We start from the raw sequence: 26,588 nt of genomic DNA on the forward strand, positions 1-26,588 counted from the left end.
CGCATTGAAGAGCGCTGCCTTCTCCCGCAGTGTTTATCAGCTACGGGCACAGTCGCGCTGCAGTACATGTCGGCACAAAGTAACTGATCAGATAAAAAGCTGAAAGGCAATTTAATAAATTGATATGTCACTTTCTAAAAACTGCAGGCGCGCTCCTGAAGTCATAACAGTGCGGTAAATGTCCTTCAAATCCCAATTTCATTGAAAACCGCAACACTGTATAGAGAACCCCTATTTACGCGATGTCAAGTATTTTAATGGCATCTAGACTGTGTTGGTATCTTGGTGGTAAAGGTGAGGCCATACATCATGGGCATACCCTCAAACACGCCCCAGCGGCTGAACTTGATTAAATTAGTGTCATGCCTCACATTTCTAAGTTTTGAAAATTCATAAGCTCAAGTAATTCAAAGTAAGTTGTTTCATGGGGAAATATGCTCGTTGGTATTTTTAGGTCTCGCCTAGCGACACAGCGCATGCGTTGCTCGCTCCTGGCGAGATCTATTGTCATCGCTTTTCTTGCGAAGCGAGGGTGGAAGCTCCACCCACGCTTCTTACTGGCGCGCCCGCCAAATCAGTGGTTTCTATTGGGAGAGAAGCATGTTTGGTTCCCTCCCTGTCTTCCTTCAGCGTGCCTGCTCGGACACAGCATGTGAACGTGCCTGGACATGACATATGCACGCGTTGCTTTGCTTTCCCCGGGCGTTTCCTGTAATAACAGCGCGCGCTTTCACTTTCTATACTCTTCACGCGCCTGGACATGACATATGCACGAGCTGCTTTGCTTCCCCGGGCTTTCTTATAATAACAGCGCGCGCTTTCACTTTCTTTACTCTTCGCGTTCCCACAGTTTCCTATCTCTGCACTCTGCTACCGCAATAATGTTGAAAAAGCATGTTCGAGTCCTGGCGCCGGTTCACCCTCCTGTGGTTCTGTGCCAATCACTTAATCTTCTCCGAGTGCAGCTCCCGCAGTGCCAGCAGTAGGCAATACCGTAGGCCTGGAGATTCCCAACACAGATACCTCCTCTCCAGGTGGTGTCAGATGGAGGCGGCTGGGAGGGTTGGGGGCGCTAGCAACATACACTACAGTCTCCCTAGGGTTAACGGGTCTGTTTCAGACCGCTGTGTTAGTTACTCCATGATGCAGAACACTGGATGCCATCGATTTTCAATTGTAACAAAGTGCGGTGTATCGATTACTGCGCTCATGCAAGTGGAGCCAGCAGCCAGCCCCTGCAGTGGAAGCGGGGAGGGGCGGGCAGCTTGGCTGGCACCTGCCCCCCGGAGATAAGGGGCCAACGGAGGCAGGCAGCACACGGCCGCCAGAGAGAAGGCATCACAAGGCACCGCAGAGCACACATGGCATCCATTTCACATCCTAGTGCGCTGTGTCTACAGACCTGCTGTGTGCACACAGCTCACTAATGCAGCCAGACACAAGCACCTAGAGCTCACATACTTCTTGGCACAAGGAACGAGAGGCACGCTTGTGTGCACCAGATGAAGGTTACAAGTGGTTGTTATGATCCAAACATTAAATAAATGAACGCACTGTTTTTTAAACACCTGTCCGGCTTTCACTCATGGGGAGGGCACCGCTCCCGCCAGGTCTTTAGTTACAGAGTTTTCACTGACCGGTGTCCCTGTGCCGTAGCACCGTCGGTGTTTGCCTGCCACCCCTGCCCCCCGTGGCAGGGAGCTCACAACCGGGCGAGGGAGGGCTCCAGTCTTACGAACCACATGCCTCACGGCCCCTTCTAAATCAGCGATGTTTGGGGGCAGAGTTTAAGGTAACTAAGGTTTCGTTAAGGGGTTCCATGGCACACCGCCAGGGGCTTTAAGTGCGATGAAAAAATGGGTGGGGTGAGGTCTCTGTATAGGAGTGTTCAAACAAGTGCACCTAGAAATTTCTTAAAAGGGGGCGTGGCTTGTGCAATTAACGGACTAGCTAAAAGATACAAAATAAAGCACCGTGCTTCAGACAGGTATCGCCTAACAAGTATTTGGGGGCCTCTCTGATTTTTCCAATATTGCGTGCAGATACACTGCACAATAAGGAACATATGCCTAAAACAAGCTAAACATTGAGTTTGCAAATGCTTGTTAACTGTATCATAAATGAGTAACAATGATTTTGTTGTGAATATTTAGAGCTGAAAGTGTCAGTTCTGAAAATATCTCCTCCTCCGACGTTTCGCCATCTGTGTGTGCCTCCCACGCACACACTTTCATATAAAACAGTGATTACAATCTGCACATAAGTGATCATAGCACTGTGCGGTCTGCCGAGAGGCCAAGGATTGGATGAGCGTGTAGTCCGAGCACCTTTATGACCCACTGCCTGGCATCGTCCGAAACTCCCACAGTCTTCACTCCAGAGCGCCCAGAGGTGACTCGGTTCACAGAAGGCACTGCACAAAAGTCCTTTGCCACATGAAAATATAAAACAAGCATTTGCAATGCAATAAGTCTCGCATTTACGCGAGTTTAAGCTATTGGCATTTTAAATGACAATGCCGTTTATTATGTTTTTTAAACGAAAATAAAAGGCATTTTTTTTTGCAATGTCAATAGCTCTAACTCGCGTGAAAGCGAGACCTATTGCATTGCAAATGCTTGTTATATCATTGAAGCGCAACTTTCACTTTAAAACAAGTCCACCAGTGCCGGATCCTGTTGTCTAAGGGGGGTCGAACAGCTTACTAGCGTTAATCAGCGGTAGTGTTTTCATCCTGAGAGGCTTACGTGGTGTTGGCCCTTTGCTTTATTGATTCTGGTGTGACCTGCCTGGGACCTCAAAGAGCCGAATCGGCACTAAAGAATAAACTGCGGGCGTATCAAGATAAAGGTCCTAGCTCTACTCTGGGAATTGAAAGATCGGAGGAAAAGGAAGCAGCCCTCCTCACATACCACAGGGCATTCCATCCTATGAAAAAACAAGCATTGGCATAGCCAATAGGTCTCGCCTTTGGGACCTTATAAGTATTTAGCCATGCAACAGTTGATGTTGTTGCACCAAGGATATTGTGCTGCATAACTAAATACTTATAATGTCCCAAAGGCGAGACCTATTGGCTAAGCCAATGCTTGTTTTTAATCCTACCCTGGAGAACCAATAACATGTATACTGTTTATCCAAGAGGTAGGTTCAGCTCGGATTAGCTTCCTTGCATCCCTCTTCAATCTAACCTTCTTACCCAATAGTAAGATGCTGCCATTTCTTTCCGGCAAAACACCGCAGGAGCTCCGAGAATTGAGATGGTTGTACCTTGCACCTGAATCTCAAAGACCAGTGTTGGCGGGGGCATCGATGAGGCATGCCACCTGACAGGTGAGTAGAGACCTCCACCCTGTATTTATGTTCACTAGTGCTTTCACATGTGTGTCATTGTGCCTCCGTGTATATCTCTTATAGTGATGCAAAGATTTCTCTAGTGTGCACACCGGTGAGTGCACACCGACAGTTGCAGCATTTGCACTTTTCAGCTGTTGATCCCTGGTAAGACCCAAATGCATTCTGGTTCTTGCAGTCTTTCCCATCGCATCAATTCTAGCGGTCAACCGTTGGCTCCCAGTGAGACCCCGGTGCATTTTGGGACTGGCAGTCTTCTCAATTTGTAATATGTCTGAAATTGCACATAAGCAATCTTACAACTGAAAAATGTTTCACACAATCCAGGAGATATAAAGTCAACTTTTATAAAATAAATTAGAGCTCTCTCACGTATAAAAAAATAGATCTGTACAAAGAAATTTACAACATTTACATTTTATATACAATAAAATACAAGTGTTGGGGCATGCGCGCTTGTGCCCCCCAGCACATAGTCTGTACAGAAGGGCCTGGTCATTGAGCCCTGTCTGACGTAGTGGAAGATTGTTTTTTGTTTTTCATAAATAAAAAAAAAAGTAGATCTTCTGGTTTTCACAAATGTACAGCGCGTCCCTCTTTACACTAAACAGTCAGCGGCCCCCCATGGAGCGTGCAGTCATCGTACATCAGCTGGAAGAGAGAAAGTAAAGCGAAGTTGGTGCCTGGCATAATGTCATCAAGTACGCGAGCCTCTGCGCTGCGGTCACATTTAATGCAAAATTGTTAGTTTAAGCCTTTTGTAAAATAATGAGTGCATTTTTTTACTTTTCCCCCAGAATATTCCAGGACTGGTGTTAGAATAATAAATAAGTGTCCTGGACTCTTTTGGGATAGTTGTTGCCTCTCAGCCACTGGGGGCAGCCATCTTAATCTGAAGGAGATTCCCACTCAGAGATACTGTTGGCGGCCATCTTAATCTGAAAGTGGTTGTCTCTCAGAGACACTGCTGGCGGCCATCTTAGCCTGGGCAGAACAGCTATTCTGAGGCAATGAAGGCAGCCACCTTATAATGAATGTACCATTCCATTGCACATATCCCTTGTGGACATTCACGCGAATGAGACAGCCCTGTACAGTACCCTTGGATGCTTTCAAGCCTCCCCCTTCGGATTTCCCCCTATCGGACATGTGAATACAATAGGAACTCCCACGTGCACTAGTTGCGCCCAAGTGATCAACTGAACCACTGTTAGTAGAGGCAGAGGTGCCGGCGAGTGCTTACAGAGCTGCCCACTATTATGCCGCTAACTGGGTGGACTTTCCTCTTGCAGCGAGCAACAGTGTACACGTACCTCATCATCTGAGAAGTCCGAGTCAGACTGGGCGCTGTCGTCGCCTTCACTGTCGGGCAGGTCATGCAGGCCACTCTTGGTCAGGCCCTGCAGCTGGTAGCGGATCTCTAGGTTCTCCCGACCCCAGGTGAGCTGATGGGGTGAGTAGCCCTGAGAGGTGACGCTATTGACGTCGGCGCCCAATCGCACCAATTCCGACACGAGGTCCGAGATTTGCAGGTCCACAGCGAGGTGCAATGCTGTCCGCACATTGCAAGGTTCCTGTTCCAAGGAAACAAGGGAATAACCAGGTCAGTACAAAGCGTAGCGGGTTCCACCCCTATCCAGTATCATGGCCAGAGTCCTGCTAGACAGGCCTGTCACCGCCACGGTTAGTGCAGCCGGCGGATATTGGACTGCAGGTGTACCAGCATAGACGGCTAGGTATATACCCAGTGAAGAGGGCCACGGACAAAGCCATCGTAACTGGCAGGGTCGATATCTAGAACATGAGACCAGGGCCGTATGCAGCACACAGTGCAGTAGGTGTGTACTCAATGGCAATGGAGTAGACATGAACCCGCGCAGACCAGTCCCTTACCCAGTGCAATGGACCTACCCAATACCCCAGACCAAGCCCAACATTTCGCACCAGTTCCCAGCAGAGCAGACCCACACCCAGTGGCCTATTTACGGGAGCCCTGTGTCACTTATGCACCACATAAAGTGGCAAATGCTTGACACAGATCTCTCATTTCGAAAGCTACCCTGCGTGGCTTTGAGTGTCCTCATAAATCATGAGTAAGGTAGCGCAAATCGCTGCGCCACCTTAGTCTGCGCCCAGAAGGGTCCATGGGTGTTTCTGTGGGTTTTCCCATACAACACCCATTGAATTTCACGCTGCCCCAGAATTACAAAGTTATGTAAACCTGGAGAAGCGCAAAGTCCGTACGCCTCCGTAACCATGGAGAAATAGGTTTAGAAAAAGGAAAGACTCTGGGTTGTTTATATGCAGGAAGGTGCCCCTTCATGCACAAAAACAATACTGCCTGCAACGGACTGAGGCACCCATGCACTGAGGTGCAAGAGAGCCTACGTTGGTGCTCAGCAGTAATGCACTCCAGCCCTTTCACCTTGGCGTAAGCTGCGCAGCAAGGCGACTCGCTACACTGCCCTAGCGGCTACGCCAAAATCCAGTTTAAAAACCCCCGGAGTTTACAACCAGAAGCCTCCCTGGCAGTGTTCAGAGCATGAAAGGAGGGCACTCACCGGAGCATTGATGTCAGCCCCCAGCGACACCAGCTGTTCCACGATGGCCAGGAATCCGTGCAGCGCGGCCACGTGCAGACAAGTGCGTCCTGTGGAGGGAAGAAGCACGAGACATCAAGATCTTGTCAGACCCCAGACTGGCACACAAACAGGAGACATCGGCCTAGACACCTCCCCCTGACACCAAGGCCTACATTTACTGCCCCACCAGCCCTTTAAACAGTAAAGTGCCACAATGCCATGCATCTCTTTGCGCCACGTGAGCTCCCACGTAAACCATTACTCAATAATCCCCATTTGTGATCCTGGGCACCCCAGCATCCGTTGCACGCACTCACTACTCACCGCTGTAGTTAACGGTCTGTAGTAGCACCTGCAGCTGCGGCCTCCGGCAGTGCTGGGTCAGCAGCCCCACGGCCCGCAGGGAGCCCCTCTCACTGGCCAGGTGCAGGGCGGTGTTCCCCTGGATGTCCCGGATCTCGGGGTCACAGCAGGCTTTCAGGAGCGCCTGTGCGATCTGCGGCTGCTCCGTGATCACCGCCAGGTGGAGCGGGGTCTGCAAAGCACAAAAGCGCCAAAGGTAGGCGCTATACGCATGGCTGCAGTGCGCGCGTCTGCCATCTAGGCGCCCTGCGCTAACCTGACTCAAATAGTCAAGAAACAGCCTGAGTGTGCACTGTTCATTGGAGAAGGGACTCTTGTGCACTACCGACTTTCATGTGAGTTCACCATATGCACTCTTACCCTGCGAGTATGTTATACGTTGAACACGCCTGGGTGTGCTCTGTTCACTAGAAGGGACTCGTGTGCACTACCGACTTCCATGTGTGTTCACCATATGCACTATTACCCTGTGTGTGTGTTAATCGTTGAACATACCTGGGTGTGCACTGTTCACTGGAGAAGGGACTCGTGTGCACTACCGACTTCCATGTGTATTCACCATATGCACTATTACCCTGCGTGTGTGTTATTCGTTGAACACGCCTGGGTGTGCTCTGTTCACTATAAGGGACTCGTGTGCACTACCGACTCCTATGTGTGTTCACCATATGCACTATTACCCTGCGTGTATGCTATTCGTTGAACATGCCTGCGTGTGCTCTGCTCACTAGAAGGGACTTGTGCACTAACGACTACCTTTCGAGTCGTATTGATACGCATTTTTGTCCTTCACGTGTCTAATTTATTTGACGTGTACTGTTGAGGGCAGCCCTTTGGTGCACTATTCACAAGATATGACCAGTTTGTTTGTTTGTCATATGTGATTACACTATTGTGTGCACTACTGAGTGTACGTGGCCCTAGTGCAGAGCTTTCCAAACTCTGTGTCGCGACACGGTACTGTGTCGCCTGCCATGTGCTGGTGTGTCGCGCGACGTCGACCAGATGTGGTAAAATTTGCTTTTTGAACAGGACTGCATGTCAGTGATGCAGTGCGGTACGCGGAGGAGGAAGAGCGTTCCCTTTGACGTGCGCGTCAAATGCACTATCAGTTCACAGAGCCGCCTCTGCTCCCCATTCCATGCACTCAGTACGGCGCAGTTTTGACAGGAGAGGCAGCCCGGGTGCTCCCGCAACCATCAATGTCACCACTTAAATTATTTAATTTTACTCTGAACATTTAGAAAACGCAAGGTGCATCAACAAGTGACCAGCAAGAGCGGCATTGTAAAATAATCCGGTTAGCTTCGGCAATATTTGTAAATCTACAAGTCCCGCGATGAGCAATATTATATGCAATGGTATGGTGGGGTACGATTCGGATGGAGAGCTGAAGGTTAGGGCGTGATTTGGGGGGGGGGGGGCGAGTCTCGGAGACAAAAGGGAGTGAGAATCGTTTTCATTTTGGGCGGGACAGGAGAAGACGGGAAAACAAGTGGGACAGAGGCAGGCATGGGGGGTGGGGGGGTAAAGAAATGGGAAAACAGAAAAGCTGTGAGAGAAGAAACTTAAGCGAGAGACAGGCACGGGTGTGAAGACATTATTTCCAAAGAACGCAGCTTCTTTCGATAAAAAAGGATGCGGTTAAAAGTTGACCCCTGACCGGCACTAATAGTGCTTGCTCGCCCTGTGGCTGACGCTCTGTAGTTTAAACTACTCTCTGCCCAGTAAAGTTGACTGACTGCAGTTAGACTTTCACTAACACTTACCAACATTGAACTGCAACAGTGAGAGAGATCCTTGCGCTGTGCTCCAGTCCAGCCTCCGTTTATTCCGTCCTCAAGTGCATACTCAAGCCGGGTCCGCCATTGAGAGTGCCGCTGCTTTCAGAGAGCTTGTACCATCACAACGCGTCTGTGCTTGCCTTTTGAGCACTTGGCTGCAACTCACCCCCTGCCCCGGCCCCACAAGCAGCACAATTTGTTTTCTAATTAGAGCCGGTCTCTTGGCATCCCAGGGACAACGGGGCTGAAGGGAACAGATGGGCTTAACGAGGCTGTCTCCAATTAAAACGGGATGGGCTACTGAGCTGGAGCCTAAGATGGGAAGGGAGACTCCCAACACTGGCAGGAGTTTTCCTAGGTCCCTCAGAATTCACTCAGCGTCAACGGAAGTCCAACACCCCTACTTCCTGTGAGCAACAGTAGGAACATGGCCCTCACCTTGGGCGGAGGACGAAGAATCTGGGTCTGAACTAAGGAAGCCATGATCCCAGAAATACACGAATCCACACAAAATCGGAACATCACCCCTGACCAAGACCATCTCACTTTAAACTAAAGATAAAAGAACCTTTTTTGTTGTTGTAGTTTTATATAGCGCAAACTCGACCTAAAGGTATCATACAGATTTAGAGGAGCACCAGTTGTGTTACAGATGAAATATTGGAGGTAATAATGTTAACTGTCAACGTTTAACACTAATAAAGCCACTTATTTCAACACGGAAAATCTAACTTCTCCTCTTCCTATACCCAACCTGAAATCATTAATTTCTTTACATTTTTAGACAAATGCATTTGTTACATCCCAAACAGACCATAACAGTAATAAAAACTAGCACTAGCCCAACAGCCGGAAGAGCAGAAGCAGTAACACACCTTTGCTCCCTCGTAAGGTTTATGCAATGTATGTACCTTTGCGCACATATTTTATTTGTACTCAACCCTAGAACAATTATTCAAATTTGAAAATGGACCATTTTACCAGGCAATACTGGAAGTTGAACATGTGTCATTTTAACCTTCAACACTGAAATGTAAAATTATATATGGCCCTTCACAGACTTGGAAAATTTGCGTTTGCACTTCCAACCCTGAAACAAAGAACTATTATGTTTGATAGATTTGGGAAACAACCGTTTCAAAATTGCTTTATTAACCTTCCTGCTTTCCCAAATTTGTTTGAAAATGCACCATTTGCCCTCTTTTTTTTTCAAATTTTTCTCAGGGGAAGGACCCCCTGAACCCCTTTTAGTTGGTTCCAGCTCGCTTGCTACACTGCGTTACCGTGTCGCAAAATGATGCATGTCGAAAAAGTGTGTCACCAACATGAAAAATTTGGAAAGCTGTGCCCTAGTGTGTGATATTCACTGCTCTAACCTACATATGGCACGCTCGTTCAAGCTTCTTTGGAGCTCACTACTCTTTCCACGACTTGCACCAGGACCTACCTGTTTGAGATGGTTCTGGGAGTTCAGGAAGCCGGGGTCTGAGGCGGACAGCTGCACGGCGCTTAGCGCCTGCTCCTCCGCTGCGTGGATGATGGCTAGATGGAGGAACCTGAGGGTGCAAAGGGCAAAGGTCAGAGGAGGGTCGAAGGGACAGACAGTACATGCATTGAAGCTGTGAATATTCCTTAGAGAGAAGCCGGACACAAGTACTATAACAAGCGGCCGCGAAAGTGATCGCGATCACGATCAAACATCAAAGCGGCCGTGAAAGTAATCGCGGTCAACCACGCGCCCGCGCACTGTAGCTCTAGGCTACAGTGGTAGTACTTTTTGGAGCCCTCTCAAAAAGTCTCGCCAGACCAGCGCATGCGCTGGATCAGGCGAGACCTAAAACATAACCAACTCCTCTAGAGATCGTTTCTGTCCCAGTCAGAAGAAAAGAGGATGGAACCAGCGGTTCATAAAAGCACCGAGAGATAAAGGAAGTTAAATGCACTAAAACAGTTCGAAAGAGAGGAAAAATCCTGGAGTGGCAGGACGGAACAACATACAAGCATTGGCATAGCCAATAGGTCTCGCCTTTGGGACCTTATAAGTGTTTAGCCATGCAACAGTTGCATTACTAAATACTTATAAGGTCCCAAAAGCGAGACCTATTGCCTATGCGAAAGTGAAAGTAATCGCGGTAAAGCGCGGCGCGCGCGCCCGCACACATGCACTGGAGCTCTAGGCTGGCCTGGTAGCACTTTTTGGAGCCCTCTCAATAAGTCTCACCAGACCAGCGCATGCGCTGGGTCATGCGAGACCTAAAAAAGGGAAAGCCGGAGGAAGAACGTGGAATAAAATGAAACAAAAGAATGAGCAAGAAAGTAGAGTATGGATAATGTAAGCAGCAGGATTAGACATACGTCTGTCAGGGCTATTATTCACCCGTTGCATAATATCCCAACTGGGCATAGATAGACATACCCGTATAACGAGGGCACCACCAATGTTTTTGTGGTCATGGATCTCATGAAATTACTGATTTTACTCTTGATTCCGAGTTTCATTGATGGGCCATAAAGATCGCCATTTGGTAGATATTGAAAATGTACTTGAGACACTGGGAAAATACTTGTGCAGATAGGTGATACCTTTTGTAATATTGACCATCATCAATAGCGTAACATGGCACATATACATTTACCTTATTCTAGCTTGTGCACGTGTTTCTACAGCTGCAAAAAGTCCATGGTTACCCCTGCATGCACCATTTCCTTTTAATGAGAGGTTTCCTTTAGGAGTGTACTCTACTGAATATGGCTTTAGGTTTACGAATTATCGGATATAGGTTCTGGGTGTATTTTAAAAACAAGCATTGGCATAGCCAATAGGTCTCGCTTTTGGGACCTTATAAGTGTTTAGCCATGCAACAGTTGCATAATTAAATACGTATAAGGTCCCAAAAGCGAGACCTATTGGTTGTGCCAATGCTTGTTTTTGTTTATTACAGCTCTGTAGTAATGGTGGCGCACGGGTGCCACCATTACTACATAGAAGTAATAAACAGGAGGAAAAAAAAACTGGCTCACGGAGAACATCAAAGCGCCGCAAAAGTAAAAGTGATCGCAATCGCGATCAAACATCAAAGCGGCCGTGTGGCCGCGAAAATGAGGCGCGCGCGCACGTGCACTGTAGCTCTAGGCTGGCCTGGTAGCACTTTTTTGAGCCCTCACAAAAAGTCTCGCCAGACCAGCTCATGCACTGGGTCAGGCGAGACCTAAAACAAGCATTGGCATAGCCAATAGGTCTCGCCTTTGGGACCTTTATAAGTGTTTAGCCATGCAACAGTTGCATAACTAAATACTTATAAGGTCCCAAAAGCGAGACCTATTGGCTATGCAAAGCGGCCGTGGGGCCGCGAAAGTGATCGCGATCACGATCAAACATCAAAGCGGCCGTGCGGCCGCGTAAGTGAAAGTAATCGCGGTAAAGCGCGGTGCCCGCGCACATGCACTAGGCTATGCTCTAGGCTGGCCTGGTAGCACTTTCAGGAGCCCTCTCAATAAGTCTCGCCAGAGCAGCGCATGCGCTGGGTCAGGCGAGACCTAAAAACGGTTCAAAAAATGGCCAATGAATACTCAGTCTCTGTTACAGTCCACCGTTTTCTGTTATCATACGAAAGAAGTTTCGAACTGGTATTATGTTGGAAATTTGAGAGAAGGGTGCGCATGGTAATCAACCCTTACTATATTCGGTGCGCATTGCAGGGCCCCTCATTGCAGCCCTCCGCACTCTAGAGGGAGCGCCTAAGCCATCTATACAGTGAAAGTGCCAATCTGCCCAAGCACAAAACAGCAAATGGTGGCTCCTGGCTGCAGCCTGCTACTCTGTTGAATGCAGCAAAGTCGTAAACCTTTAGATTTATTGGTGCGATATACAAAGGCCCTGCGAAAGGGTACCCATTGATTCTTATGTCCCTGAGCATATGAAGGGAAGAAAGAAGAGCGGGACATATGGGTGAAAAACAAGCAAGTAAAGAGAAACGGGAGAGCACCATACAGAGACACTGAGAGAGTAGGGACAGTAAAAGACAGTTAAGTGAAAGTGACGAAAAAGAGACGAGAGAGAAAAGAAAGGTTAGTAAGAGCTTACAGGTGGAAAAAAAGTTGCAGCAGATGAGGAAAGTGAGAGAGCAGAGGCGAAAAAGGGGAAAAATAACCAACAGAAGGAAAACAGCAGGTAAATGTAAGAAACGCCATAGACTAGCCAATCTGTATAAGAGCGAAGTTATAAAAAGACAGCTGAGCGCATGTGTGGACGGATGTGAGAGTGTGACAGAGCAGTGGAAGGGGAAATATGATCAGTGGAAGAGAGTGCATTACAGGGAGAGAGGTTTGTAAGAGAGAGAGGCGACAGAGAGGAATAGAATAGATTGGACAGATATGGAGACAGATGGAATAAAAAAAAATGTAGAGAAGAAAAATGAGCAGACAAAGGATGCAAACAGGTAGAGATGCAAGTAAATGGCAGGCAACAGGAAAGAGGGAGGTATAAAATAGGATGGCAAAAATGAGGAGAGACAGGGCAGGGGAGTTATGATTGTTGGAAATTCGAAGAGACACAAGATAGGGAGAAGAGATATGGTAGAGAGAGAGGAAGAAAGCCAGAAGGAAGAGAGATTGCGAGCAGTTGTAACTTGTCACAAAGGCCTTTTTACCCTGTTTATGCGGGTTTGAAAAAGTAGCTTTGCTTCTTCAGAGCATCCCCAGACCCTTCAAGAGTAGAAGGAGAAATAAAACACAGACTGCATGTCTGATGGGCTGTGGAACCATATTTGACCCTCCAGACATGCATAGTTTTAATTGTTCTGCCTTCTACTCAACAATGAACAGTATTCTTTTACGGGGATAGGATCTGAATCAGGGCCCACGGGTTTCCAGCAAGCCCTGTACATTAGCTTTCAGAACCCAACGCCAGGCGCTGTGTTTCATTTACAGTTTGAAACTCACAATCCAATAAGTACCCCATTTTAAGTTAGGCAAAGCAAAATGTTGGGGGGAGTTGGGAATACCACCTGGCACAATTACAACAAACAAGCATTGGCATAGCCAATAGGTCTCGCCTTTGGGACCTTATAAGTGTTTAGCCATGCAACAGTTGCATAATTAAATACGTATAAGGTCCCAAAAGCGAGACCTATTGGTTGTGCCAATGCTTGTTTTTGTTTATTACAGCTCTGTAGTAATGGTGGCGCGCGGGTGCCACCATTACTACATAGAAGTAATAAACAGGAGGAAAAAAAACTGGCTCACGGAGAACATCAAAGCGCCGCAAAAGTAAAAGTGATCGCAATCGCGATCAAACATCAAAGCGGCCGTGTGGCCGCGAAAATGAGGCGCGCGCGCACGTGCACTGTAGCTCTAGGCTGGCCTGGTAGCACTTTTTTGAGCCCTCACAAAAAGTCTCGCCAGACCAGCTCATGCACTGGGTCAGGCGAGACCTAAAACAAGCATTGGCATAGCCAATAGGTCTCGCCTTTGGGACCTTTATAAGTGTTTAGCCATGCAACAGTTGCATAACTAAATACTTATAAGGTCCCAAAAGCGAGACCTATTGGCTATGCAAAGCGGCCGTGGGGCCGCGAAAGTGATCGCGATCACGATCAAACATCAAAGCGGCCGTGCGGCCGCGTAAGTGAAAGTAATCGCGGTAAAGCGCGGTGCCCGCGCACATGCACTAGGCTATGCTCTAGGCTGGCCTGGTAGCACTTTCAGGAGCCCTCTCAATAAGTCTCGCCAGAGCAGCGCATGCGCTGGGTCAGGCGAGACCTAAAACGGTTCAAAAAATGGCCAATGAATACTCAGTCTCTGTTACAGTCCACCGTTTTCTGTTATCATGCGAAAAGTTTCGAACTGGTATTATGTTGGAAATTTGAGAGAAGGGTGCGCATGGTAATCAACCCTTACTATATTCGGTGCGCATTGCAGGGCCCCTCATTGCAGCCCTCCGCACTCTAGAGGGAGCGCCTAAGCCATCTATACAGTGAAAGTGCCAATCTGCCCAAGCACAAAACAGCAAATGGTGGCTCCTGGCTGCAGCCTGCTACTCTGTTGAATGCAGCAAAGTCGTAAACCTTTAGATTTATTGGTGCGATATACAAAGGCCCTGCGAAAGGGTACCCATTGATTCTTATGTCCCTGAGCATATGAAGGGAAGAAAGAAGAGCGGGACATATGGGTGAAAAACAAGCAAGTAAAGAGAAACGGGAGAGCACCATACAGAGACACTGAGAGAGTAGGGACAGTAAAAGACAGTTAAGTGAAAGTGACGAAAAAGAGACGAGAGAGAAAAGAAAGGTTAGTAAGAGCTTACAGGTGGAAAAAAAGTTGCAGCAGATGAGGAAAGTGAGAGAGCAGAGGCGAAAAAGGGGAAAAATAACCAACAGAAGGAAAACAGCAGGTAAATGTAAGAAACGCCATAGACTAGCCAATCTGTATAAGAGCGAAGTTATAAAAAGACAGCTGAGCGCATGTGTGGACGGATGTGAGAGTGTGACAGAGCAGTGGAAGGGGAAATATGATCAGTGGAAGAGAGAGCATTACAGGGAGAGAGGTTTGTAAGAGAGAGAGGCGACAGAGAGGAATAGAATAGATTGGACAGATATGGAGACAGATGGAATAAAAAAAAATGTAGAGAAGAAAAATGAGCAGACAAAGGATGCAAACAGGTAGAGATGCAAGTAAATGGCAGGCAACAGGAAAGAGGGAGGTATAAAATAGGATGGCAAAAATGAGGAGAGACAGGGCAGGGGAGTTATGATTGTTGGAAATTCGAAGAGACACAAGATAGGGAGAAGAGATATGGTAGAGAGAGAGGAAGAAAGCCAGAAGGAAGAGAGATTGCGAGCAGTTGTAACTTGTCACAAAGGCCTTTTTACCCTGTTTATGCGGGTTTGAAAAAGTAGCTTTGCTTCTTCAGAGCATCCCCAGACCCTTCAAGAGTAGAAGGAGAAATAAAACACAGACTGCATGTCTGATGGGCTGTGGAACCATATTTGACCCTCCAGACATGCATAGTTTTAATTGTTCTGCCTTCTACTCAACAATGAACAGTATTCTTTTACGGGGATAGGATCTGAATCAGGCCCCACGGGTTTCCAGCAAGCCCTGTACATTAGCTTTCAGAACCCAACGCCAGGCGCTGTGTTTCATTTACAGTTTGAAACTCACAATCCAATAAGTACCCCATTTTAAGTTAGGCAAAGCAAAATGTTGGGGGGAGTTGGGAATACCACCTGGCACAATTACAACAAACAAGCATTGGCATAGCCAATAGGTCTCGCCTTTGGGACCTTATAAGTGTTTAGCCATGCAACAGTTGCATAACTAAATACTTATAAGGTCCCAAAAGCGAGACCTATTGGCTATGCCAATGCTTGTTTGTCATTGCCGTACTGCTTTGTCAAAAAGCGTTGGCTAAGACAATAGTTTGCAACAGTGCTTAATTTGTAACAGAATGAGTGGCGGTTCCCAAAGCACTGTTCAGTCCATGGCCTCTGCTATTAAATGTTGGCACGGCAAATGTGTGGTCTTGATTCTACCCTTAGTCTCTTTAAACCACCACTTGACACACCCCACCCATGTATCTCTCTCTAGTAGGTTTCTGCTTTCTCCCTTTATGAGGGTTTTTTTCCATCCTTCTCTTCCCTTTTCTTTCCCATGTTCGTTTTTTTTCTCTCATGCACTTGGTCAATGTCTGATGAGGAAAAATAAGTGAAAGTCCCAAAAATGAGTGCAGTTGGGCACCACCAGCAACCACCCGCTCAAATTAAGCATGAGCCTAAAAGTGAGACCTATTGGCGTTGTCATTACTTGTTTTTAAGAGATCCTCAAAATAATAGACCGGGCAGTGATGGAGAGTGGCAGTTCGATGGACAACCGAATATAGAGGAACACTGGAAAAATAGGCATCGTCTCATCGTCAAAGTAATTCGCAGACACGCACACAGAGTTCAAGTGCTAATAACTGGCAGAAGGGAAAGTGTCTGCTCTTGATCGTTAATTTGCAGGTGTCTGTGAGCAGAAAAGGTGCCTGTGAATTCAAGCGTGCTCTGGGAAAATCAGAACACATTACCCGCTCATGAATAATACAACTTATGATCAAACACTCTAAGGGAGGCGTGAGAAGCGCCCAAAATTCTGAATACATTGTGCTAGCAAGAGGGCTTTTAAAGGGTAGAGGCATCGCCCGCCGCTGCGGCATCTTGCAAAGTACGGCATCGCCCGACGCGCCTCAGAGGCAAATGGCCTTGTTATTTACAGCAGCCCACATATAATGCTACTCTTTACTCCTTTCCTTTGAATAATGGGGTGAAGGTGTTGTTGCAAACTGGAATAAATTAGAACAAGGATAGCCAGCATAATTGTGCTGCCACTTTAAGGACCTCCAACTAGTTTGGGGCTTTCAGCGGAAACAAAAACAAGCAAGCGGCCGTGCAGCCGCGAAAGTGATCGCGTTTGCGATCACACATCAAAGCGGCCGCAAAAGTGAAAGTAATCACGGTCAAGCTCGGCGCGCGCGCGCGCTCGCGCACATGCACTGTAGCTCTAGGCTGGCCTGGTAGCACTTTTTGGAGCCCTCTCAAAAAGTCTCGCCAGAACAGCGCATGCGCTGGGTCAGACGAGACCTAAAAATTACCTGGTCTGAAATGCATCTGCTAAAACCGAATTAATTTTCGTGCACATTTATCTCCTGTTGAAGGTGGGAGAAATCTATGTGTAGAATTGGGCTAATAATTGGGGGAACAAGTATGATTAAACCTGGTATATCCGGCCCACATGTTCCCCAATTTCAGGCCACTAACTCAAAACGGCTGGTAATTGGGTTTGAGATTCTAGCCGTTATCTCTATCTCTGGCCCCAGTATACCAACCTCCGATTACTGGCCAATTTGTAATGAGGGTCACAAGTGTGACTCATGACTTGACGTGTGGTTGGAACAGGTTTAGAGATTACGCCGCGCTCAGAGTAACGTGTTAGAGTGAGCCAGACTGAAACAGGGAAGGCAAACAACTGACGAGTGAGTGTAGAATGCAGGTAAGAATAAAAATAAATGTTTGCTAAGAAGATGTTCCTTATATAACGCCTTTAGATTCACACTTCTGCTGTTTCTAAGTGCTGCAAATTACATATATTTACAGTTTCTGAATTTAATGGTACTCAATTTTTTGACTCTGGAATGCCAAAAGTCGGAGTCTGCCCTGCCAGAATTTGAAACTGTGACCTTCAGCTCACTGCAGATGTCCAGTGACCATTATCTGCCTGAGCCATCTTAAATGCTTGTGCTTGCATGTGCATGAGTTGCGTGCTTGTGTGAACCAGATCAGGAGGATTGGCATTCTCTTACACCGCCCCTAAAGCGTGGAATGGCCTCCCACTCCACAGCTACTACCCATTATGAACATGGTTTGCATTAAGGCATGTGCTTGAGGCTCATCAGTATACTATTCTGTTTAGTCCAGAAAGCGTTGGTTAAGACTCTTAAGTCAAGTCCCGGCGCCTGTGAACATCAAACTGCTCTGAGTGTGTCGTAGGTGAAATGTTTGCCATCTTGGAACAGAGCGTTATTAAGCCTACTGCACTCCAGTGTCTCAAGTCTATGGCATTAAGATAACATTGGTGTTTGGTTTAACCCAGTATGGGGGATAGCAAGCACATAAAGTATCACATGTCTGGTCATCAGCAAGCTACTTAAACAGGGGCTATGAGCAGAAACCTGGGCTGTCCAGGGCTAAGTTTGGTGTGTGATTTGAAGAGTCAAAATAGAAGTTTGAGATGGTAGGAGACTGGTCCTGCATGCGTGTCATCTAACGGGAGTCTGGAGTACCAGCGGCATGCCCACTGTGACTGGGTAAAAGGCACACAAATGATGGACGGAATGGAGAACAAATCAAAACATTCACCCCCAGTCAAGAGATCTGGGTTAAATCCATCATTCTTTTGCTCACCATGCCATCCCAGTTTAGACCTGACCATATGCAAATCAGACTTGACCCTGTGCCTCATGGGAGCAGTCCAGCCCGAACTGCCAAGCCAGGTCCTCCCTAGACCGAAAACAAGCATCCTAGGACCGGTTTCGGGGTTTGCTTGGCAGTTCGGGCTGGACTGTTCCCATGAGGCACAGGGTCAAGACTGATTTGCATATGGCTGGGTTCAAACTGGAATGGCATGTTGAGCAAAATAAACGATGGATTTAGGCCCAGATCTCTGTACTGGGGTGAATGTATGACATTGTTCTGCATTCTGTCCATAAACTGTTGTTTTTGCATTTGTCACCCCGAGTGGGACGGGTATGCCCAGACGTGGGTCCCGTGCTCTCAGTGCCACTGGAATCAAGCTATCCTGGCTGAAGAGGGGTGAAACTCCGAAACCGGTCCTAGGATGCTTGTTTCCAATCTAGGGAGGACCTGGCTTGGCAGTTCAGGCTGGACTGTTCCCATGAGGCACAGGGTCAAGACTGATTTGTATATGGCTGGATTCAAACTGGAATGGCATGGTGAGCAAAAAAATGATGGATTTAGGCCCAGATCTCTACTGGGGTGAATGTATGACATTGTTCTGCATTCTGTCCATCAACTCTTGTTTTTGCACTGTGACTGGGTGGCACGAAAATAATGTTCAAAGCTAGGTGTCCACAATCCACCCTTGTCAAACAGAAGTTGCTGCTTAGCCAGTGCAACTTTGCGATGTCCATTGTGCTGTATAAGCCTTCCCACCTGCATGTCAAGGTCCTGAAATAATTTCCTCAGGTGCCAAAGCAGGAGGTTAACAAATTAATACAGTTGGTGGGGAATCATCACCATCTTGGACAAGGCGATGCTTCCTATGAACAAGAGCAGGAGTGTTATCCGGAACTTAATTTGACCCTCAAGGGTAAAACATGAGGTTCCCTTCAAGTAAATCTGGTTCAGAATGGAACATCCTGGTTTCTAAGTGGTGAAGAGACGTGCCTTTCCACTTGAGTGCCCACTACTCGTATCAGTATGTACAGTAAGGGTTTCCTGGTGGGGGGCGAGGGAATCTGAAGCCCCAAGGCCTTGCCAAATGCTTGGAGAGCATGAGCTAGAACTCCATGGTCTGCAGCAATGTCTTGTACATAAATGAGCATATCATCCGCATTTAACAATATGGCGTGAATACTGTCTTCTAACGAAATACCCTTCTGGATGCATCTTGATAACCTAAGGCTCCATAGCAAGAGCACATTTTAACACGAATAGTGGATATCCTTGACGAATACCCATGTGAACTTGGAAGTGGGTGGAAATAAGCTTGCCAACACAGACCTTGGTTTTATGATCTGTAATAAGCCATTTAATCAATCTTTCTATTCATTCTTCAAAAGAGAAATTCATGAATACCCTAAACGGGTAGTGCCAGTCCAGGGTGTTAAATGCTTTTTTCTGGTCAAGCACCAAGCAAGCTGAATGGGATTAAGTCTTAGGAGTAAACTCTGTGACTCTGTAGAATCTCCTAATGTTTAGGCAGGTGCTCCTTCCAGGGACAAACCAATTTGATCAGGATGGATTAAGTCAGGGAGTACCGCAGTATTATCTCAGCAATTACTTCACTAAGAATTTTGTCACCAGCGGCAACAATTTAGAAAGGTTGAAGAGGGATCACACCTGGTTTAGGTTTATAAACGTTTAGGACCTCCCTGGAATACAGGGTAAGCTACCCTTTATAACGGACATCGTGGGAATCCATGGCATGCAAGTGCATACCCCTGGTGTTGTGCTGGCCCTGGCCTAATTGTGGTAATTCTTTTTTCTATAAAATGTTTTATTTGCATTTTCAAAGAAAACATAAGTTGACAATAACACGTACCACATACTTGCTTCTCTAACAAATATGTTGTCAAAGAACAGACATATACAATTATCCATTATTTGTTTACTGTTGTGGGCCATTGTCAGCATTATTCAGGAGTGAAAAATAACCTTTATATTATGCCCATGTACCCCATAGAAGTGCTGTGTTAGGAGTAAGGTTAATATGGGGATCTAGCACTATTGTAAATAATCTTTCTACTACTTTTCAGGAGGTTTGAATGACCCTGCAATCCCAAACCTTATGAACAAAATGTCCAATCTCTGTGTTTAATCTGAGACATTTAATGACTAACGCAATCTGCATGCTTCATTGACATTGGCTCATATAGTATATTAAGTGTAAATATTCCAATATTCCAGTTGAATAAGCCTATATCTCCGAGATCGCAATCTTTCACAGGGGCTGGAACATCAACTATTCGTGTTCTTGTGGGGGCTGTGTCCCCCTCGCATGCTTATCAGAGTTAGTTGAAGGTATATGTTGTGTGCATATGATTAATCTGCAAACCTCGGATATATTCTTGCCCCCTTGAATGGCTGATAGTGTGATTATGGATCGTGGGCGTATTCAAGTTTTAGAGCTCTAATACGTTAGTCATTTAAAGAGTGAGTGTATGTCAGATCTGTAAATATGTATTAAATTGATTCTGGGGAGGCCAAATTCTTCTTGCAACATAGAAAAAGAATTCATGTTGCTCTGTTCCACCACTTCTCCAAGTGTGGAGATACCCAGCCTGCCCCATCCCTCAAATCCTGTCAGTGCTCACCTAGGGGAAGCCTCTCTTCCTCCCACAGTAGAGTTGAAATTTTCAGTTGCCAATGGTGTTAATCGAGCAGGTAAATGTAAGAAAACGCCATAGACTGGCCAGTCTGTATAAGAGCGAAGTTATAAAAAGACAGCTGAGTGTGTGTGGGAAGAGTAAGATCTAGAGTGGGGAATAGAGCAGAGGTGAGAGTGTGACAGACCAGTGGAAGGGGAAAGATGATCAGTGGAAGAGAGAGCATTATGGAGAGAGAGGGGAGATAGAAAGGAATAGCTTGGAGAGATTTGGAGACAGATGGAATAAAAACAAATGTAGAGAAGAAAGATGACCAGACAAAGGATGCAAACAGGTAGAGGCAAGTCAATGGCAGGCAACAGGAAAGAAGGGAGGTATAACAAGCATTGGCATAGCCAATAGGTCTCGCCTTTGGGACCTTATAAGTGTTTAGTTATACAGCACAATATCCTTGGTGCAACAACATCAACTGTTGCATGGCTAAGCACTTATAATGTCCCACATGCGAGACCTATTGGCTATGCCAATGCTTGTTTTATCTTGCGGCCAAAGCATTGAAATGCTCGGTATGTTGCTAAGACCGAACTGAATGGATCACAAAACTTTAGGGAAAGTCAATGCAGATCTTGGAGGATGGACATTAAATATTAAAGACTGCCATCACACTATAGAGTTCGAATAGATGTGTTGTGCACCTACTGGGTGATTTCACTCCTAACATTTCTGAACAGAAGTAGTTCATGAAACCACATTACAATGACATGGTGTAGAGCAAGCACAGGGGGAACCAAAACAACTAAGTCTTGTACAATTACAAGAGCGAAAAATTGCACACTCTCAGAGAAAATTATTGGAAAGAGCGAAAACTAGAACCTCCCACCCACTACTTGACAGATCTGACTCTAAGCCCATCTTCTCGGGGTCAATTTTCTTCCTTTGGGCAATTCTAATCGGCTCAAATGGTGGACTTTTATAGACAACCATATAAAGACAAAAATTGCTGCCTTTAATTGGGAGCACCCACACCAGAGTACCGAAATGAAACAATTAATCTCGAGCCAGTACTAAAAGGACACAATTATTTGGTCAATAATAAACTCGGTGAATGCATGTTTTTAATTTAAAGTACATAAACCCTTTTCAATAAAAGAACAGACGAGAAAACAAGGTACCCTTTTTGGAGAAACATTCATTTGTGAAAGCAAATAATATCCGTGCAAAGAATGTAACGTGGTGGGCAGTGCTGCCGCAGTGCTGCCTCACTCCAACCCATGCTATAACTCATGACCTTCCTGCAGTTTCTTCTTTTCATTGCGACTTGATTTTTCAATATGCTTTAATAACTTGGTGCTCCAAAACCCATCAGAGTGGTATTCGGGCCCTAAATTTGCAAAATTACCTAAAGGTGATGTAGTTTGTTGGGGGAACAGTGTGGACGGGAAAGGGGCATGATGGTGGGAGGCGTTTAAAGGAGATGGAAAGGATAGCTGAAAGAACAGAAGCGGAAGCAACATTCAAGACATGAGCAGACTGGTAAAAGATGTGTAAAAGGTGAGGGAAAGGATGCAGATAGAAGAAATTGGAGAGAAGAGGACAGTGTGCAAGACCGAGGAAAGGGATAGTGGGAGATGTTTAACAAATTGGAAAAAATGTGAATAAGAGGGCGGACAGACAGAGGACCCGCTCATGAGAGATGTGCAAAAAAATACAAAGGAATGCAAAAACAGGAGCAAAGTCGGGACAGCAGAACAGTGTGAAATGTATAAAAGAGAGGGAGCAGAGTGTAGACAGGAAGGAAGCAGAACCGTGAAAAAAGGAGAAACAGGTGGCATATTTTGGGAGATGCGTAAAGGGGTTGGAGAGGAATTAAGATTACTGCGCTCATTCTGCGTGTGCACTTGCATAGTAATTTCACTGAATGTCTTCGGTGCACGTAAACTTAGCTACAGAGGGAAGAGAACCTTCACAGCCACACACACAGGAAAAACATTAGGTGAGAGCGAGAAGCAGTAGGTGAAGAGAAGTACGGGGAATGGTAGGAAGAGAAGCCCGGGAGTTGTGTGCGAAAGTGAAAGTGATCGCGATCCACTTAATGAGGCCAGCAGAGTGACGAGATCGGGGGAGGGAATTGAAGCGTGGCGAGAGGCACGCAAACCGTGCGCCCGCGCACATGCACTAAAGTTCCAGGCCGGCCATGGCAGCATCTGGTAGCACTTTTTTTTTTTTACCCCTTTACTAAAAGTCGAGCAAGCAGCGCATGCGCTGCTCTAGGCTCGACCTAAAAAAAGGATGCCAAAAAATGAGAAGGAGAGGCAGGGGAGATATGAGTGTTGGAAATTCGGAGAGACACAAGACAGGGAGAAGAGATATGATAGAGAGAGAGGACGAAAGCCAGAAGGAAGAGAGATTGCGAGCAGTTGTAACTTGTCACAAAGGTGTTTGTATCTCTTTTGACCCTGCTTCTGCGGGTTTGAAAAAGTAGTTTTGCTTCTTCAGAGCATCTCCAGAACCTTCAATAGTAGAAGGAGAAATAAAACACAGACTGCATGTCTGATGGGCTGTGGAACCATATTTGGCTCTTCAGACATGCATAGTTTTTATTGTTTTGCTCATCAATGAACAGTGTTCTTTTACGGAGATGGGGTCTGAATCAGGACCCACGGGTTTCCAGCAAGCCCCGACTTCCTTCCACTTAGTGATTTACATGTCAACAGAGTTTCCAGAACCTCCGTTGACAGTTGTGGAGAGTAAATCTTACTTGTTAAAAGAAGTGTTGCAGATGTCTGCACAAGCGTCTGAACTGCTGTTGCTTTTCAAAAAAGCTCTCTTGGGCCCAGTGATGGCAGGCTGGGAAACCCCATTTTCGCCTTGGCAATCAGTAGGTTGGTGGCAAGGAGGTACAGGCCTGCTCCGAGGGATTGTCCATTCCTTTCTGTTGGCCCATTGCCAGAGAGCTTGATCGTACCGTCCTAATGCTTTCCAAAATAGATTTCTGGTGCATTCCTGACAGCCTCAGTTGATAGGGACTATAAGAAACTTTAAGCTGCCTGGGAGAAGGTTTTTTCTGTAGGTAGCATAGCCCTAAAATCATTGAATGTCACATACTTACTGAGGGATACAGCCCATATGGTTCTTCAGCCCCTACCAGATAACTTGAAGGTCTAAGGTGGTGAAGGTGTGTCTCGGCACATTATTAAGGCCAGTCTAGACATGCAAGGGCAATGGGGTCTCGTCGTACTGCCTGCTTAAGGTCTTCAGGGTTTTCACCTGATGTTCAAGTGACACTTATGGATTTCCCTTTCGATGGCGACAAGGCAAACTCTTCTTTAAAAAGGTTTAAGGTAAGCAGAGCTAAAGATCAGCACAGGACGGTTTGTTGCTTCTCAAGGGGATTTAACTCTTGGCAGTGGCAATCTCAGAACTCTCTATTCTAACAATACTGAGGCAGGGGCATGAAAGAGTTTACGGTTATCCAAAAGGTGTCCTCCAGCTCCTCACCATTAGGAATGCCCTTGTCGGAGCAGGTGAACTCTCTGGTAGGGCCAGGCTGTCCACCTTTCTACAGGTCTTGAAGGGTTTAACTGCGGACCAGTGGCTCCCTCAAATTGTAGAACGGGGACGTGCCCTACCCTTCCAACTGGACCTTGGCATGATCCCTCTAACATTCAAACAGAAGACCTACTTTGTAAACTGCAGCAGGAGGTGGCAGCACTACAGAAGAATAGAGTGGTGGAATTAGTGCAAGAGCAGGAAATTGGTAAGGAATGCTACTCACGGTTCCCAAGAAGGGCTGAAATGTTCATCCAATCTTAGACTCAGGATCTTGAACCTTTTTTCTGTGCAAGGAAATTCATGATGCTGTACCTGGTTTATGTCCTGTTGGCACTCAAAGCGGGATACTGGATTGTGTCCCTCAACTTGCAGGATACCTGTTTTCACATAGTGATTCTGCAGTCTCAACTTGGAAGGTTCCACCCACTACCAGTTTGCATTCCTCCTGATTGCGCTAGCATCGGCACCTGAGTCTTCGGAAAGGTGATGGCACTGGGTGCAATCTTGTGTTCCCATACCTAGATGACTATCAAGGCTAGTTCGCCATTGATGGTGTCACTTATCCTGCAAATAACTGTGTCCCTGTATGACTTAGGTTTTTCTATCAAGGTTTCCAAGCCTCTCCTAGATGACGGTACTGGACATGAATGCTTCGAGTTTTCCCTCCTCCAGAGAGCATCCAAAACATTCAGGCTATTCTTCCATGTTTCATGAGCTTGTTGTATTCCAGTCCTGATGATCCTATGCCTGCTAAGTCTGCTGGCTTCTTGTATCCTCCTAATCATGCACTGACAAATGAGGACCCTTTAGTGATGCCTGGATAATTATCATCTGTGCTGGTACAATTGCCTCTGTAGGCAATGGCTCCAACACTAAGCAGAATTATCTTACTCTGTGATTTCCGGGGACACTGTTCTTGCTTGGCAGTTGGTGGGGGAGAACCAATTGAAAGGGATGTCTTTCTGTCCTCCATCAGCTGTTGCCACTATAGTGACCGGTACATCCACCCTTGAGTAAAGTGCTCATCTGAAGACCAGGAGATCAGAGATCAAGTCTACAGAGGAGTAGGTATTCCACACCAAGTTTGATACTTTTCCTACACATTCAGTAGATTATGTATCTAGACAACAAACTTCAGACTATGGGGTCTCGGCCCGCATATCAGAAGATGTTGGCCCAATTCCTAACTAGCTCACAGTTCCCCTTATGAACCCCTAACCGTACCAGATGGTATCAGCAACCTCGATCATGACCGCTGTTATTCCTCAAGGAAGTTGTGGAAACAGATCTACCCTTTCGTTATTACTTTTGCTTGCCAAAGGTAAACATAAGAAAGATACAAATCTGACTTTTCAAACATTTACTGAAACATTTGTATTCTTGTATAGAAAGCATGAGCTGCAATTATTAGTAAGATGAAGCAAAGCATTGTAATCAACATTACAAGATTGGCAAAAAAGATAAACAGTTTAACCATTATAACATTACTATGTGATTAGATGCCTATCGAATACTACCTAGCATAGTAGGGATTACCTTCTGCCAGATCCATTGGAACAGCATAACTCTCCATACCCGAGTATGATGTGACAGGAAGCCAGCCTGGATGGAACAGCCTATCGTTCGTTTCAGAATAAAGGTTAGAGTCAGCAGAGCTGTATTTCAGTAACAGTGCACAGTGTTCCAGGATAACCCCAGCCAGTAGAAGTGCTCCTCTGCTGTATGTAGCAAAGAGACAGTTTATATAATAAATGCACCAATCCATTCACACTGTATCTAAGGTGTAGAGCTGATGCAATGGTTTGCCTGGAGCCTTGGAGTTGTCTCCAACCAGACAACCAAATACAAGAGCAGGCCATCCTATGTGCTTAGCCTTGGACAGAGTGTACAAGCAATATGATAATAAAGCTTACCAAGAAAGGAGCTGCTTGTAAAAAAGATTGATTACATTATTGTGTAAGTGTAAAGCATGTAAAAAGTCCCCATTATAAAAAAAATGTCGAGCTAAAACTCTAGCTAAAATGGAGACTTCATACAGGCTCTGTTGTACCTTACAACACTCTCTCTTTGGCCGGAGGGAGGCTTAGCTCAAACTAAAAAGCATAAAAGCTAACTTAAAATGTCAACCTAAAAATTATCGATTAAATGATTATAAAATGTACTGTAATAACCAAAGTGAATGAAAGCTATAAAATATTCTAATTAAAAGCACGTAACTAAATATAAATGAATAAAAGGCAATTTGATTTCAAAACAAGGTGCAAAATTAAAAAAATATTAGGCTTCCAAAATGTTTCTCATGTTCAGAGAGTCAGTGGGTTCCATGATGGAACCCACGTGTGATGTATCCAC

At 46.1% G+C, this 26,588-nt stretch overlaps 2 protein-coding genes across 4 annotated transcripts in view; one reads left to right on the forward strand and one right to left on the reverse strand.

Moving 5' to 3' along the window:
* Positions 1-26,588, forward strand: part of TANC2 (tetratricopeptide repeat, ankyrin repeat and coiled-coil containing 2) — a 2,520,149-nt gene that overhangs the window by 17,448 nt on the left and 2,476,113 nt on the right. The gene's annotated exons all lie outside the window — the stretch shown is intronic.
* LOC146870400 (NF-kappa-B inhibitor alpha-like) lies at positions 3,759-25,809 on the reverse strand. Its single transcript, XM_085599703.1, has 7 exons — positions 25,773-25,809; positions 22,084-22,171; positions 9,531-9,714; positions 6,261-6,471; positions 5,916-6,004; positions 4,668-4,928; positions 3,759-4,005 (listed from the first exon to the last, which is right to left on the reverse strand). The coding sequence occupies exons 1-7, from the start codon at positions 25,807-25,809 to the stop codon at positions 3,958-3,960; spliced, it is 918 nt and encodes a 305-aa protein (XP_085455829.1). The 3' UTR covers positions 3,759-3,957.

The sequence above is a fragment of the Triturus cristatus genome, chromosome 1_1, assembly GCF_964204655.1.
Source record: "Triturus cristatus chromosome 1_1, aTriCri1.1, whole genome shotgun sequence".
NCBI lineage: Eukaryota > Metazoa > Chordata > Amphibia > Caudata > Salamandridae > Triturus > Triturus cristatus.

Bases quoted from the DNA above. Each gene is read 5' to 3' on its own strand.
- LOC146870400 (XM_085599703.1), bottom strand. From the start codon at position 25,809: ATGGAGAGTTATGCTGTTCCAATGGATCTGGCAGAAG. The intron at 22,172-25,772 runs GTAATCCCTACT...CTGTTCTTTCAG, and splicing joins TCCAATGGATCTGGCAGAAG to CTATCCTTTCCATCTCCTTT. The intron at 6,005-6,260 runs GTGAGTAGTGAG...TTCCCTCCACAG, and splicing joins ACAGACCGTTAACTACAGCG to GACGCACTTGTCTGCACGTG.